The sequence below is a fragment of the Melopsittacus undulatus genome, chromosome 3 (assembly GCF_012275295.1).
Source record: "Melopsittacus undulatus isolate bMelUnd1 chromosome 3, bMelUnd1.mat.Z, whole genome shotgun sequence".
Lineage (NCBI taxonomy): Eukaryota > Metazoa > Chordata > Aves > Psittaciformes > Psittaculidae > Melopsittacus > Melopsittacus undulatus.
This window is the reverse complement of record NC_047529.1, coordinates 56,445,592-56,461,853: the sequence shown is the minus strand read 5'-3', so window position 1 is coordinate 56,461,853 and position 16,262 is coordinate 56,445,592. Positions and strand designations below refer to the sequence as shown.

Sequence of the window (16,262 nt, the reverse complement as noted above, 5' to 3'; positions counted from 1 at the left end):
TATTTTATACCTCATTAAGGTGGACCAGATTTCAGTTCTCAAATGTAAATGTAGACTACTCAAACACAATTCACAGTGCCTAGTTTCTAACTAGAAAGAATAGTTTACTAATAGTATGTATTAACACAATAAAAGGACTCATGGTCCCTCAAATCACAGTGATTTACAACAGAATTCACATAATACCTTATCTGGATTTTGGTTGCCAATTACATTTAAATATCTATTATGAGAGTTTAAGTCAAATTCAGCATAAAAGAACATATCATTTATGATCATCACTATTATTATGAGTGACTGTCTCAGCTTTTGAGATGTGAGAAAGAATAACCCCCCATAATTTCCTATACAATGAATTGATGAGTAAATTGAAAGACCACATGCCATATCTGAACAAATAAAAAAAATTAAAAAATATATTGCTTATCATTGGTCCAACATGTTCATGAGCAGATAATTCTCTGATAAGTAGGCTACTCTGTTCATAAAGAATTGGCTGCTCATGGCTTGGACATGTGTACTTTTTACTGGGTAAAAAATACGGAGTGGTGGTGAACGGACTTAAAACCAGTTGGTGGCCAGTCACAAATGTTTTTCCACAGCACTGAGGTCAGTTCTGTTTAATATGTCTATCAATTATCTGGATGAGGGGATGGATTGCACCCTCTGTGAGTTTGCAGATGACAGTGGTCTATATTGTAGCAGGACTGTTGATCTGTTTGAGGGTAGAAAGGGTCTACAGAAAGATCTGGCAGGCTGGATTGATGGGCTGAGGTCAAATGCATGAAGTTCAACAAAGCAAAGTGCCGGTACTTCATTTAGGTCACAACAACCCCATGCAATGCCCCAGACTTGGAGAAGAGTGGCTGGAAAGCCGTCTGGCAGAAAAGGACCTGGTGTGTTGGTCAACAGCTAGCTAAATACAAGCCAGCTGTGTGCCCAGGGTCCAAGAAGGCCAATAGCATCCTTGCTTGTATCAGAAATAGTATGGACAGCAGGACTAAGGAAGTGATAATCCCCCTGTACTCAGCACTGGTGAGGCTGCACCTCAAATCTGGTGCTCAGTTTAGGGCCCCTCACTACAGAAAAAACATTGAGTTGCTGATGTATGTCCAGAAAAGGGCAAAAAAGTTGGTGAAGGGTCTGGAGAATAAGTCTTATGCAGAATGGCTGAGGGAACTGGGGTTGTTTAGCATGGAGAAAAGGAGGCTGTTGAGAGACCTTACCACTTGCTACAACTACCTGAAAGGAGGCTGAAGCAAGGTGGATGTCTCCTTTCCCAAACAACAAGTGACATACAAGAGGAAATGGCACAAGCTGCATCAGGGGAGGTTTAGATTGGATATTAAAAAGTTCTTCAGCAAAAGTGTTGTCAAGCATTGGAAAAAGCTGCCAGGGAAGTGACACCACTTTTCTCCATAGCAGACATAGCACTTAGGGACATGGTTTAGTGGTGGAGTGGTAGTGTTAGTTTAACAGTTGGACTCAATGATTTTAAATGTGTTTTCCCCTAAATGATTCTATGATCCTAAAGCATGCTTTTTTATAACTTTTTTAATAAATCAGTGGTCTATATTGTAGAGATTAAGGGTCTTGAATACATTAAATACAAGTTAAAGTAATGCATGCATACTGGAAAAATCTTAAAAGGCATCCATATCCAATAAAGCTATGTAATTATTACCATAGGTGTATTACAAAAAGGATTGTTTAACCATTCTCAAAGAATATTCTATCTGGAGCAATGAATAACTCTGGAGAAGAAATTCATCAGTATAGTAAGACTTTAGGTGGTGTGGAGGGCAGTTCTGGCACTGGAAACATTTCTCTACAAAAAGCAATGCTAATGCAGTTGGGCAACACCTCAGTAATATCATATATAAACTGACAAGGTGGAACAAAGAGTTTACCTCTGCTAATGAATAAAAGCTTTCAAGCTGCTTCAGTGGGCAAGAACTGAACACTGAAGGCTGCTCATATGGCAGGATCTCAGACCAAACAGGCTAAACCAAGAGATAGTTGACTGGAGAATTTTTTCTGAATCACAGTCCCAGGACAAGTCATAGATCAAATCTGTGAACTTTACATCATTACTTGGTGATCTATTTGCTTTGAAGAGCAAGATGATTATTTCTTTCCAGACTGTGATTGTTAAAATGTTCAGATGTGCTCTGAATTTCCTGCAAAGCTGTTTGCAGTTGAGGGAATCTCTATAATCTATTTCAGTTCTCTTTCTCACATGGTTCATGATCTAAAGATGGGCATAAACAGAAAAAGATTGAAAAGCAAAGAGAAAAGGAAAATGCCCTCGCCCTGCCTCCTGGAAGAAAGCAGCAGGAGAAGAAGCAAAAGGTGGTAAGGATAGATAAGAATTACTCTATGCTTTTCTGAGGAAAAAGCCTTGCAACCTGTGATCAGAACTCAGAGTTCGTACATTTTATTACAATTGGCCCTGTCAGCAGTGCCATTACAGGCCCTGAAGAGGCCAGAAAGTGAAGCACCTCAGATGGGAGAAAGGAAACATAATGACTTATGAGAGAAGATAAAACCTATAATAGTACATCAGGACAATCTGCAATCTGAAATATCAAGAACTATATTGCTGTTGATTTTCTATTCTCACACCTCCAAATGTCTAGGCAACAGAACTTACTTCCCAAAAAAGTATGGTTTTCCAGTGGCTTTCACATTTAGGAGGATGATATAAGATTCATAGAATGATTAGGGTTGTAAAGGACCTTGAACATTTGGTTTAAACCTCACTGCCATGAGTAGGGACATCTTCCACTAGACAAGGCTCCATACCTCTGACCACCTTGTCTTTTGTTGGTAAAAATTCCTGGTACAGTGAATGGCCTCTGATTTCTTTTTTCCCTATGTTTTTATTCAAGCGGCAATTAGATCTTGCTATATTTTACTGTACTTTACACACTGAGAAAGACCAACTTTATTCAGACAAACTCCACCTACAGTATGAATCATTAATGAATGTGAACTATTAATGCTTATTGTGGTTGCATGCAATTTTGAAAAATAATACAAATGGCAGCTTCTTGCTGCTATGTTCATTTTACCTCTACATCACATTCACACTAAGAAATACTTATGTAACAGGAAAGCTAGATGGGACTATAAGTTACACAGCTCAGCCCTGTCTTGGTTTTGGCTGGGATAGAGCTACTTTTCTTCCTAGTAGCTTGCATAGTGCTGTGTTTTGGTTTTAGTCTAAGAATAATGCTGATCACACCCCAAAGTTTTAGTTAGTAAGCAGCACTTACCATGGTCAAGGACTTTTCAGTCTGTCATACTCTGCCAGTGAATACACTGGTACAGGCACAGGAAGCCAGGAGGGAGCAGAGACTGGACATCTGACCAAAACTAGCCAAAGGGGTATTCCACACCACAGCATGTCATGCCCAGTATATAAACTGTGGAGAACTACCTGGAAGTGACTGATCGCTGCTTGGGCTGGCTCGGTATTGGTCAGTGCGTGGTGGTGAGCTATTGTATTGTGCATCATTTGTGTTAATTGCTATTTTTTTAACTTTTCCTTTTTAGATTTATATTCCTTTCCCTTGTTATTCCCATTATCATTATTATTTGCATTGTTGTTTTTTATTTTGTATTTTAGTTATTAAATGGTTATTATTCCAAGCCATGTGCTTTACATTCTTTCTATTCTCCACCCCATGTGGCCTGTGGAGAGGGAAGAGTGAATGAGCAGCTTTGTGGTAATTAATTACCAGCTGCATTTAAACCCCAACAAGCCTGCCTGAGAATTCTGTGGGGAGATCAGCATAAACCCCTATAAATACTTGGGGTAAGGCAGAAACAAATGCTGACTGTGCAAAATATTAATTGATCCAAAGATAAAGAAGACTTTTCCTAATACTAACCTAATACCTAATTTATTTTTGATTTCTCTACAGATTTCCTTTCAAAAACAGCTAGTGGGTACCCAAATCTTATGTTAAATATATAATTCAATATTTAAATTATTGTGAATTACTATTTTTTTTACTGGAAATTTGTCTATATTTCTTTAATAAGAATTTGGAAAGCATTTGTACATGTTTCATCAGTTTCTAAGAGCTGTAGTTGGAGACAGGTGTAAATGATAAATACGAATACTGTGATTTTGGAACATAATTATCATTATACCACATGTTATTCAGCAGCTCATTAGGAGTGCTTACTATCTGGATATTTGTCATAATGCAGTATAAATCTTTGCAGAAGTGAAAAGTTGACTACTCCTTGTGTTTGACTTTTTTCAGACCCTATTGCAGAAAGAGGGGAAAAAGGTGTAAGGAATGTGGAATGGTAAGCAGGAAAGCAAAAGGCATGGAAAAAGGTAAAGATGTAAAGGTAGTGGATTTCTACCACATTCCATCTCTTTTTAGCTGCATGTCCGAGCACTGAGATGCAACAGGCAGCCAAAGAGATCTTTTTTACTGGAGGAACAGTAATGGCTCTGACAACCCCAGAGAAAGGGGATGGCATAAAATCGTTTCAGTCACTTTGTCCCAGTACCTAGAGAGTTGTTTGGAATGAGGCCTTTTACATGAATTAGTTCTGCTTCATGCCCTCAGATACAAAGAGACAGAAAGTTCAGATCAAAGAACTTAAAGGTGGTAAATTTTCTCCATTTAGAATTCAAATGCATTGGTGCTCTTGTTATAGTGTGTGATAATGCACCATCTAACTTACCTACCTAGCTTTCTTGATCTTTTAAAAAATAAGTAGAACTCAATGAGGCAGTGTTTTGAGGTCTTGACAAAGCATTTATCTCATTCTTAGAGACTCTGTCATTGTAGATTCAGTTCTTGTAAGTGTATGGAGCAACCACAGACTTTGCTTTACAGGTTCACAACTGTGACAACTTTTGCTGCACATTCACAGTAGCAGTGGTTAACTGAGTAGATGTTCTTGCAAATTCAAAATAATTAATTTCAACTGCATGTGTTTCTAGTAGTGAGGCCCAAACCATTATGATTAAAGGAAAAAAAAAAAAAAGAAAAAAAAATCCAGTATATATATTCAATTCCCCTTTTAGTCAAAAGTTCCACATGTGTATTTATGCATGAGAACAAGACTGTGTTTCTTACATTCAAATAAAACTTATCTGTAAAGAGAAATAATTTTAAAATAAACTGAACATGTGTCTCCAGTATCTGCTACCAATTATTTTTTAAACATTATCCAGATCAAAATATGGAGGCTGGGATTTAAAAATAAATAATTTTCCATTAGTCACTGTCAGTCAAGTGGACACATGAGAAGCTCAGAAGTGGTGTTTCTTTCATTTTTGACTTGCAATCATTCTACCAAACAAATGATACGTACTGCTAAACTTCATACTAGTTTATTTGCAGAATTCAGCTAAAGGCTTTATGTATGTATGTGCCCATGTCCATATACTTGTACATACATGCTTATTTGTTAAACAGAAAAATTTAATTTCTCTAATACAATGTTCAAACCCAGTTTGAAAAACACACTGAAGTTATACTGGCTTTATACATGCCAAAGCCAAAATCATTTAAACAAATTACTTGTTCTTGTTGCTACTTTTTCATTTATGTGGGGGGATCTGTCACTTGTACTCCAGTTGCAAGCAGCGGGAAAGTTCCCCTACAATTCCTTTCTTCAGATTTAAGAGGCTATTTCTGAGATTTTGCAATGTATAGATAGAACTTCATGCTATTATCTTTAACAATAGGCTCAGAATTTGGAAAAGGAAGGTAAACACTAAAGACTGAATTACTGTCCTCCAAAATTTCCTGAAGGAGATGATAAAAAAGGTTAAAAAGCCAGGGCAGAGAACAGGACTGGAAAGGGTCACAAGCATGGATCATGGTGGAGAAAAAGCAGCGAGGGAAGAAATTGAAGATATCACAGTAAAGTACAGCTGGAGTATAAAAATGTGTCCTGAAGAAAAGGAATAAAACAAGCAAATGTAAGTGATAAATAGATTAGCCTACCAAATAATTCTGAGATGTGTTTCAGCTTTCTCGAATTAGTCCCTTATCAGCCTTTCACCAAGTGATTTTGAAAATGATGCATTCCCTTCAAAGCTTCAGTTCCCTATCAGCAAAATAAGGATACAAAATATAGAACTTACACAAAGAGCTTAGAAGACCTTTAATTCTTTATACAGAAACAATGACAGTAATCTACTCTTATTTCAGAATGAAAAATTACTTTGTTTTTTACTATTTGGTATGCAAACACTAAGTAACTGTAACTGAGAAAATTCCTATTATGGATGGTACTGTACCAAAATGTAGAAAGAAAAAATTATTGATATTGAAAGGCACAGACATGAAAAATATATGAGAAAAAAAAAATGTACCTAGCAACTTCATCAAGAAAATATTAAAACTGCAGAGTACCTATAAGCATATGTGCTGTAGTTGTTTCTCTGTGTGTGAGGATGGACAGGGTTGAATTAACATTATTCTTCTCAATTTCAGAACTGTCATTCAGCAAGAAAACAGACACTGCAATTTTGAGAATAGGCTGAGAGACCACAGAAATCAGAGGCAATGAAAAATCTGAGCTTTTTTATTCCATAACAGCTAGTGTGAAAAGAGTATCTTTCATGATTTTTTTTTTTATTCCAAAGGAAGGAAGACAGGCTTCTAAAATTTGAAAATAGTCAATAGTGACAAAAGAAGCTAAGAGAAAGAAAGAGAAGTTCATAACTAAAAAACCTCCTCGATTTGAGAAACACCACAAGCCTAGCAGCAAATATGGTTTGTAATCTACTTTTACACTTTCACTTTTCTTCTAATTCTTATATAATACTAAGGTTTTATTTGTTGTTGCACATGAAATGGCTCACAAGACCTACCAGGCATGTAACAGACTTGTGAAATTACTTCCTTTCCATGCTCAGACTATATAAGCAGAACTTAAGAGAAGAGAGCACTGAAAATTTCCTTAACTTTCTGGCTTCTAAAAGGGGTTGTAAAGTTTCTCAGTCCATGAGGAGGCATACAATGATGTGAAGGATCTAGTAAACCTCTGGAGACAACATTCTCGTTTTTCACCAAAACTATTTCACAGGGATGTTTGACCCTCATGGGTAGCAGCGTTTTCAACACGTATTCCCTGTGCTTTCTAATAGGTTTTAATCTAGCAGTTACTTTGTCTGATTCCCTTTATTTCCTCCTTCAAAAAATATACTTTTGTTTTAGTATCACACAGCTCTGTCTAAGTTGCAGAGTTTTTTTAATTCAGAATTCAATGGACTGCTGTATAGATAATTTATGCAGAAATTACTGTCAGTTTCATGGGCAGCTACCAAGCCTCACTGTGATTGGAACTAATAACTATTACCAAGATATGATAATTTCATTTAACATTAGGAAACCATCTGGTGCCTTCATGTTTTGTTGTAACATAATGCCATGGCTTTACCCAATTCACTCTAATTAAAACAAGACAAAGCAGTTAAAGAAAAACATACAGAAAATAAATTTATCCTCTCAACCATTTTTGTGCAACACTCTCCCCCAGAACACATACTCTCATAGATTTTTTGAAGTGAGACGGGGCTACTAAAAAGTAATCTGAGCTCCTGTATAATTAAGTCTATCTGTTTTATTCAGTAGCCTCTAAGTCAAACCCATAATATGTTTGGGTTATGATGTATCCATTTTCCTCACAGTTGTTGCATGTGACAGATGAATCCAACCAACTCTTAGATAAGTTGTAGAGCTTATGACTCTCACTCTTGAAATTATATACCTTATTTCTAGTTTGAATTTTGCCTAATTTTGGCTTTGAAACACTGGATCTTATTATGTAATTTTCTACTAGATTGAACAGTCATTTCCTGTAAAAAGTCTCATTCCCATTAAGCCATTCAAGTCACTTCTTAACCTTATCTCCAGCAAATTAAATAGACTGATCTTTAGCCTCTAACTACAATGTTTATTTCCAGACGTACAGTAGTTCCTTCACCTTCAATGAACTCTTTCCTATTTTAAACATATTTTCAAAGTGTGGTCAGCAGAACACAATAGTTCATTATGTTTCCGTAATGTCATCTAAAATGGCAGTGCTACTTCTGACTTGAAATTTACTTGTCTATATATCAGAGAATACAATATACAACATTTAAAGCTCTCCTTTAACTTACTGGTAAAACAGAAATTATTCTGAAAGGAATTTCAAATGTGACTATTTACCCTGGTTTTTTACACACAATGCAGAAACATGCAACTCTTCTGTCTTTTCAATCTATATTATCTACCTCCTGTGTCACTTCCGTAACTTAAGATATTTTTTCTGATAGTTTTTGTCTTCCTTTATCAGTTTCATATTCTTAAGTAGTTTTTATATTATTATTTAGTAGTAGTATCTAAGAGCTGTTCAACTCTAGTAGTACCCTTGAAGGCAATCCCATTTATAATCTTACTTTAAAATATTCTCTTGCATTTTCCTTTTTCTTCATGTAATAAATTATATTCCTGAAGCAATTTGCTCATACAATATAGAAGTATATTTTGGAAACACACATATACATATATGCTATGTTTACCAGAATGGTAATATTCTGTTTTCTGAAACTCAAACTCATTAGGTAAAATACCTAATTTTACCAGAAAGTTTATTGTAACAGGCTGTATACAAATGTTTTGCTTTATCTTTCTTAGACTATTTAATTAAATAGTATTTTTTACACAGATAGCTATAACAAATAACATTTACATCAAGCAAATTCTAAATTCCACCTGAAAGTTTCTTCAGACACTGCATTAATCAAATGAGATTATGTAGTTTCTATTTACTTTTCTTTTTAAGCATGATTTTTATCAGCTGAACTACAAGAACAGTTGTAGCTACTTCTAATACTTAAGTTTAGATCCATTAAGTAAACAATATCAATTAATTTACATACTTCTAGATAAGATGGTACACATCAGAAAAATGTTTGGAATCATTTGTTTGCTACCTGGAACTGGAGTTCTTCACTATCAGTGCATTTGCACATCACAAAACACTTACTAAACATGATCTGTTCACACCTAAAGCCCAGAAAATGTTCCACAGAATAAATCTTAATTTGACTTTAAATATATCAACTGAATAAACAAATGCTGTGTTTTGTTCTGATTTCTTTTTTATTCACAGTGAAGAAGAATTTGTTAATGTACTAAAAACGATACTAATGTACGTGATCTGGCAATAACTTTGTTGTTTGTAAGTCTAGGTTATTCCAACTCCAAACAAAAATCTTCCATGCAGGATGTGCAACTGCTATTTCATTAGCAGTAACCTCTCTAGCTCTTGGATATAATATACAAGGCAACCACAAAATATATCTAGATAAAAAGAAACAGCAGAAAGAGAGCAGAAAGAAACACTTGTGCAGAAATGGGAGCAGCATGGGGAACAAACAAGAAGAATTAGAGATGTGTGCACGTCTACGGGGGTATGATATAATATACATCACAGAAACATGGTGGGATGGTTCCTATGACTAGAGTGTTTGAATGGAAGGTTATAGGCTCTTCAGAGAAAACAGGCCTGGCAGGTGGGGAGGGGGAGTTGCTATTTATGGTAAGGATAGGCTGGAGATTATGGAACTCTGCCTGGGGACAGGTGAGCAATCAATAGAGAGTTTGTGGGTCACGGTTAAAGAGAGAAAAGCGACGGGAGACATTACTGTGGGGATCTGTTACAGACCACCTAATCAAGAGGACTCTGTGGATGAACCACTCTATAGACAGATAGGAACAACCTCACATTCACAGGTGCTTGTCCTCATGGGGGATTTCAACCACCCTGATATCTCTTGGAGCGATGGTACGGCCTGGCACAAGCAATCCAGGAGGTTCCTTGCTTGTGTGGAAGACAACTTCCTTCTGCAGGTACTACAGGAGGCAACAAGGAGAAGTGTCATGCTTGACCTCGTGCTCTCCAACAGGGAAGGGCTCATTAGAAATGTGACGTTCCAGGGGAACCTTGGATGCAGCGATCACAAGATGATCGAATTGGAGGTCCTCAGGACAGTGAGAAGAGCATGCAACAAGCTTACCGGTCTGGAGTTCAACAGAGCAGACTTTATCCTCTACAGGAACCTGCTTAGTAAGGTTCCATGGGATATAGCCCTAAAAGGCAGGGGGGACCTGGTGATTGATATTCAAGGATCACCTACCACAAGCTCAGGACTGTTGCATCCCAACTAGAAGGAAGTGCAGCAGGAGGGCCAGGAGACCTCCTTATCAGGAGCTGCTGAGGAAAATTCGAAGGAAAAAAGGAGGCTTATAAAAGGTGGAAGCAAGGACAGGCTGCCTGGGAAGAATACAGGGATGTTGTCTGGGAAGCTAGGTACCAGGTTAGGAAAGCTAAAGCCCAGTTAGAGTTAAACTTGGCTAGGGATGTTAAAGATAACAGGAAGGGATTCTACAGATACATTGCAAATAAAAGACTAGGGACAACGGACGATCCCTTTCAGAAGCTATCAGAAGAACTGGCTACACAGGATTTGGAGAAGGCTGAGGTTCTGAATGACTTCTTTGCCTCGGTCTTCACTGGAAAATGCTCTGACAACACCACCCAAGTATGGGAAAGAAGACGCAGGGACTGTGAGAATGAAGACCCTAAGCCCACTTTAGGAGAGGATCCAGATCAAGACCATCCCAAGAATCTGAATGTACACAGGTTCATAGGACCTGATGAAATCCATGCACGGGTCCTGAAGGAGCTGGCAAATGAAGTTGCTAAGCAACTGGCCATCATATTTGAAAAACCATGGCAGTCAGGTGAGGTTCCCAATTCCTGGAAGAAGAGAAATATAACACTCATTTTCAAGAAGGGGAAAATGGATGACCCGGGGAATTGCAGAGCAGTCAGTGTCACCTCTGTGCCTGGCAAAATCTTGGAGCAGATTCTCTTGGAAGGCATGCCATGGCACATGAAAAACAACAAGGTGCTTGGTGACAGCCAGCATGGTTTCACTAAGTGGAAATCCTGCCTGACAAAATGGTGGCCTTCTATGAGGGACTATGGAAATGATGGACAGGGATGGAGCAGCTGACATCATCTACCTGGAATTGTGCAAAGCTTTTGACACTGTCTCACACATCATCCTCGTCTCTAAGTTGGAAAGGCATCAGTTTGATAGGTGGACCCCTCTGTGGATAAAGAACTGGCTGGATGGCTGCATACAAAGAGTTATGGTTAATGGCTCAGTGTCCAGCTGGAGACCAGTAACGACTGGTGTCCCTCAGGGATCTGTGTTGGGACCGATCTTGTTTAACATCTTTGTCGCTGACATGTACAATGAGATTGAGTGCGCCCTCAGCAAGTTTGCCGATGACACCAAGCTGTGTGGTTTGGTTGATATGCTGGAGGGAAGGAATGCCATCCAAAGGGACCTTGACATGCTTGTGAGGTGGGCTGATGCCAACCTCATGAAGTTTAACCACAACAAATGCAAGGTCCTACACCTGGGTCAGAGAAATCCCAGGCACAGCTACAGGCTGGGCAGAGAAGAAATCCAGAGCAGCCTTGCAAAGACAGCCTTGGGGGTGTTGGTTGATGAGAAAATGAACATGAGCCAGCAGTGTGCACTCACAGCCCAGAAAGCCAACCGTATCCTGGGCTGCATCAAAAGGAGCATGACCAGCAAGTGGAAGGAGGTGATTCTGCCCCTCTACTCTGCTCTTGTGACACTTCACTTAGATTGCTGTGTGCAGTTCTGGTGTCCTCAACATAAAAAGGACATGGAATTGTTGGAACAAGTCCAGAGGAGGGCCACGAGGTTGATCAGGGGACAGGAGCACCTCCCATATGAAGACAGGCTGAGAAAGTTGTGGTTGTTCAGCCTGGAGAAGAGAAGGCTGCATGGAGACCTCATAGCAGCCTTCCAGTATCAGAAGGGGAGCTATAGTGATTGTGGGGGGGACTGGTCATTAGGGACTGTCATGAGAGGACAAGGGGTAATGGGTTAAAACTTCAACAGGGGAAGTTTAGATTGGGTACGTAGAAGAAATTCTTTCCTGTTAGGGTAGTGAGGCACTGGAATGGGTTGCCTAGGGAAAATATGAATGCTCCATCCCTGGCAGTGTTCAAGGCCAGGTTGAACAGAGCCTTGGGTGACATGATTTAGTGTGAGGTGTCCCTGCCTATGGCAGGGGGGTTGGAACTAGATGATCTTAAGGCTCTTTCTAACTCTAACTATTCTATGATTCTGTGATTCAGTATATCATTATGCAAAAAGAAAACATCCAGAGAAGGAGAAACATTCTCTATGCTTAAAAGCCCCACAGATTATGCACATACAAAAAAAAAAAAAAAGGAAAAAAATAAATAAGAGAGAAAATTAAGGGTGGGGAGAAGAAAAACTAAAAATCAAGAACATGCAGATAAAACTGGTTCTGACAACAAGATGGAAACACCCTGCTAATTTAAACTTGCTTCCTGATATTTCAGAATCTCTGTTCAGATCTGAATTAGAACAAGTTCAAAGATTTTTTTGCAAACAAAAATGAAATTGAAGTCTTGTAGTGTTTTCTGGTAACTCAATAAATACTTTGTGTCATCTCCTTGTGGCCTTAAAATAATAAATAATTAAATATTTTTAACTCCTTTTAAAACCTCTGTCTTCAAAATTTCAATGTTGTTTCTTTTTACTGCTTCACATATTTCCTGACATCAAGAGACCTCTAACAGATTAGTTACTTCTATTAAGTTCATCCTTTTCCAACATGTATTCTGGAGAAAATACTCAGAATGTTCCCAATGCTATAAGTTTGCAGCAGTATGCTATAAGTTAAGCAGCCTAAAACATTCCAATATACAGAAGCTGAATTGTTTTGGGTGACATGGTTTAGCGTAAGATGTCCCTGCCTATGGCAGAGGGGTTGGAACTAGATGATCTTAAGGTCCTTTCCAACCCTAACTATTCTATGATTCTATGATTTTTATTTCCAAGTAGAAGCTGAACCCCTATAACTTTTATAAAAAATGAAAACTATATATGCACTTCGATTTGTTTTAAGGTAATAAGATTAAATAGTGACTATTTAGCCTTGATATCCAGACCGGTTTTGTACTGTCTGAATCTGATAGGAATTGATAACATAACACATTCTTCAATTTATGCACCAGCTTACAAGTTTCCTTGGACCTCAATTTGTTTAATTTCAAATGCCAGTGTAATGGACACAGTAAAGTTTTAGGTGACCGCATAACAACTCGAAAAACAGAATACACTAGCTAGAAGTTTTCAAAATGTACCAAAGATCAGGCAAATATTGGTAAACACCTCCTTGTTTGGAAGATTTGAGACACCTCTGTGTTATCAGACATAAGTCTGAGAACAAACCATTCTCTCTCCTTTCATGCATACATCTCATTTATGGACACATAAATGACTGATGAAGTTAGAGAAGATTTCTCTCTAATTCAGCAGCATATTTCACTATATTTAAAATAGAATTATTTTAATATCAGATTAAAAGGAATAGACAAGCTGGCAGAATCTGAGCTTTTTTATGTGAACCCCAAATTTCATTCAAAAGATTCTCAAAAATACAAAGCCCTAAATGGTTTTCTCAGCCCAGTGACTGAAATTCTTAATGTAGTCTGTTTGCTTAAAAAAAAGACTAAAATTAAGTATAATGCTGTTGAACTGATACTGTAACTCTTAACCTGGCAAAACACATTCTTGTACATGGCTATAAGAGATCTGTCTGAGCAAAGTGTTCAGCTTTCTTCACTTACTCTACTACAATAAATTCAATTCTTTAAGCAAAAATCATCAGAGAAATTGTTTTTTGTTTACCATGACAGTTTTTACATTTGATTCCTTTACTATCTTACAAATCCTCAAAAAGTGATTTTCAACAGCTTTTGATGTCAGGAAGAACCATATCTGTTGCTTCTTAGCAATGTGTGCAAGTCCTCCATCTGCAATTGGACACAGCATCTTTTCAAAATAGAATATAAAGCTTACCTTGAAGAAAGTCATGGTTGCTCCATCTTCAACTGTCCCATACTCTATCTTTGTCTGCTTGGCCAAATCATCAGCAGAATCAATAGGGGATTCCATACGTTCCACTGTCAGAAAGGCGGCTAGGTTAGCAGTATACGAAGAAATGATGATAAGTGTGAAAAACCACCAAATGCCTCCCACTATCCTGGTGGAGAGGGCTTTGGGCATGAGCTCAGAACCTAATGAAAACCAGGGGAGAAAAGTGAAACCAATGCACAGACAATAATTAATAAGTGTTCAGCACTTTTTGCCACAGTGGGGAGATGGAATCACTGTGCAAAAAAATCTTTAGGCTACAGGCTTACATGTACTGCTTGTACAAACACACAACTGAAATGAAAAATAAGGATTGATTACACTTGTAAAGACAGACTTTTTTGGAGCTGTGGAAATCAAAACATAGAAATGGGAGATTCAATGATCAATGCCTCTTAAAATTTATAAATATATACATATCAGTGTGAAAAAAGCAGTTACTTGAACTGGCTTTCCAGAAAAATTGTGAATGCTCCATCCCTGGCAATGTTCAAGACCAGGCTGGATGGAATCTTTGGTGACATGATTTAGTGCAATATGTCCCTGCCCATGGCAGGTGGGTTGGAACTAGGTAATCTTAAGGTCCTTTCCAACCCTACCTATTCTATGATTCTATGATTCCATGATTCTATGATTAATCCTGCCTGGATTGAGCCTCTAAGTAAATATTGAAGCATTTATATAGTTCTTCATCATCAAGACACTACACAAATATTAAGTACTTTGTAAAAAGTCACTTAAGTAAGTAAAAGTTAGCTACTGATGAGAGGAGCAGGTATAGAACAAAAGTATTTAGTATCTGAAATATGAATTCTGAAATCTTTTATAAATATGCTTTGGACTTTTGTTATTAACATCGCTGTAAAGGGTTGCTCATTAACTGCTTATATAAAAAATTACATCTCCCATCTCTATAGGTAGCCCCACAATTACAGATAAACATGGGTGGCTATGCCACACACTTAATTTGATAGAACAGCAATGAAAAGATTAGACCGCTAAGCATAAACTAGATAAAGATAGATTATAATGCATTGCTGGAGTTGCCTGCTCATGGCACTTAAGAATGGAGGAGGGAGACAGATACTTGTAGTAATTTGCATAATTATCAATGCTAATTTAGAGTCTAATGAGACAATTTGAAGCACATAAACTCTTGTGCCTAATTACTAAAAATAGGAAAAAACAATGGAATTTACAACCGCAAATATTTATCATAAATGAGTATGTATGGATTTTTTTCCATAACATTTTAACTGAATTGAATGAAATTTCTAGTAATGTTAAATAAACAATTTCAAGCTTCACTGTAAGAACTTTACATAAGATCATTAAGAAGTAGCTGGAAACTTGTTTTCGAAAAAATTTCACCATATCCACTATACTATTATACCAAAACGATAATTTTTTGTTAATTGCTAATATGCTTGATTTTAAATCTCCTGGGTAAAATGGAATGGAGGCAAGATGGACTATTTTGTTTCTGTTAAATCTTAGTGTTTATATTTAATTATTTAAGGAACTGGTCCAGCAAGGTAACACATCTTCATATAAATGAAAGATTATGCCAAACTTCCAAAGTCAATGCCAAAAAAAAGAAGAGAAGAAGAAGGAGGGGGAACCAAAGATTAGGAAAAAAGAAGTGGTATCATAACTGGACTATCATATTTAAAAACAGCCCATCTTACCCTGCAGTTCATCTTACCCTTGCTGTTTCAAACAAAAAAAGCTGACAGACTTGGACATGACAGCCAACTCCAGCGCCAGACTCTGCCTAGAATTCTGCAAGGAAAAAAGTAAAAAAGTACCTTTCTGATGTAGTTGCTCCTAGGCCCTGTTAGTCAGACACTTAGACACCATAACACTAACAGATTTCCCAACATAGCCCACCATCATCAACTCTTAAATTGTTCTTGTTTCATTTAAAAAGCAACAACAGTAAAGTCAGATAGGACTGGGAAGAAAAGAAGATTGGAAACATTTGCCACAGTTGCCCCAATTACCACAAGTTCATACCTTACCAAGGACTGAAAACGAGTGCCACCTAGGCCTGTGAAACAGAGCCTGGTTAGGGGCTGACTGTCATGTACCCAAGGTAACGTCATGTCCAGCACTATATCCCACAGTTTCCTGGGAGCAAGGGGTGTCAGCAAGACATGTATGAGTTCCCTCTATCATGTATCCTCCAGCGCTAAGCAAATGTTTTGTAAAG

General features: G+C 37.6%; 1 protein-coding gene across 1 annotated transcript in view; it reads right to left on the bottom strand.

Annotated features, from left to right (window-relative positions):
• Positions 1 to 16,262, bottom strand: part of GRIK2 (glutamate ionotropic receptor kainate type subunit 2) — a 399,537-nt gene that overhangs the window by 82,066 nt on the left and 301,209 nt on the right. Inside the window, exon 13 of the mRNA XM_005145088.2 lies at positions 13,976 to 14,193. Coding sequence (XP_005145145.1) covers positions 13,976 to 14,193 — 218 coding nt within the window. The remainder of the gene's footprint in view (positions 1 to 13,975; positions 14,194 to 16,262) is intronic.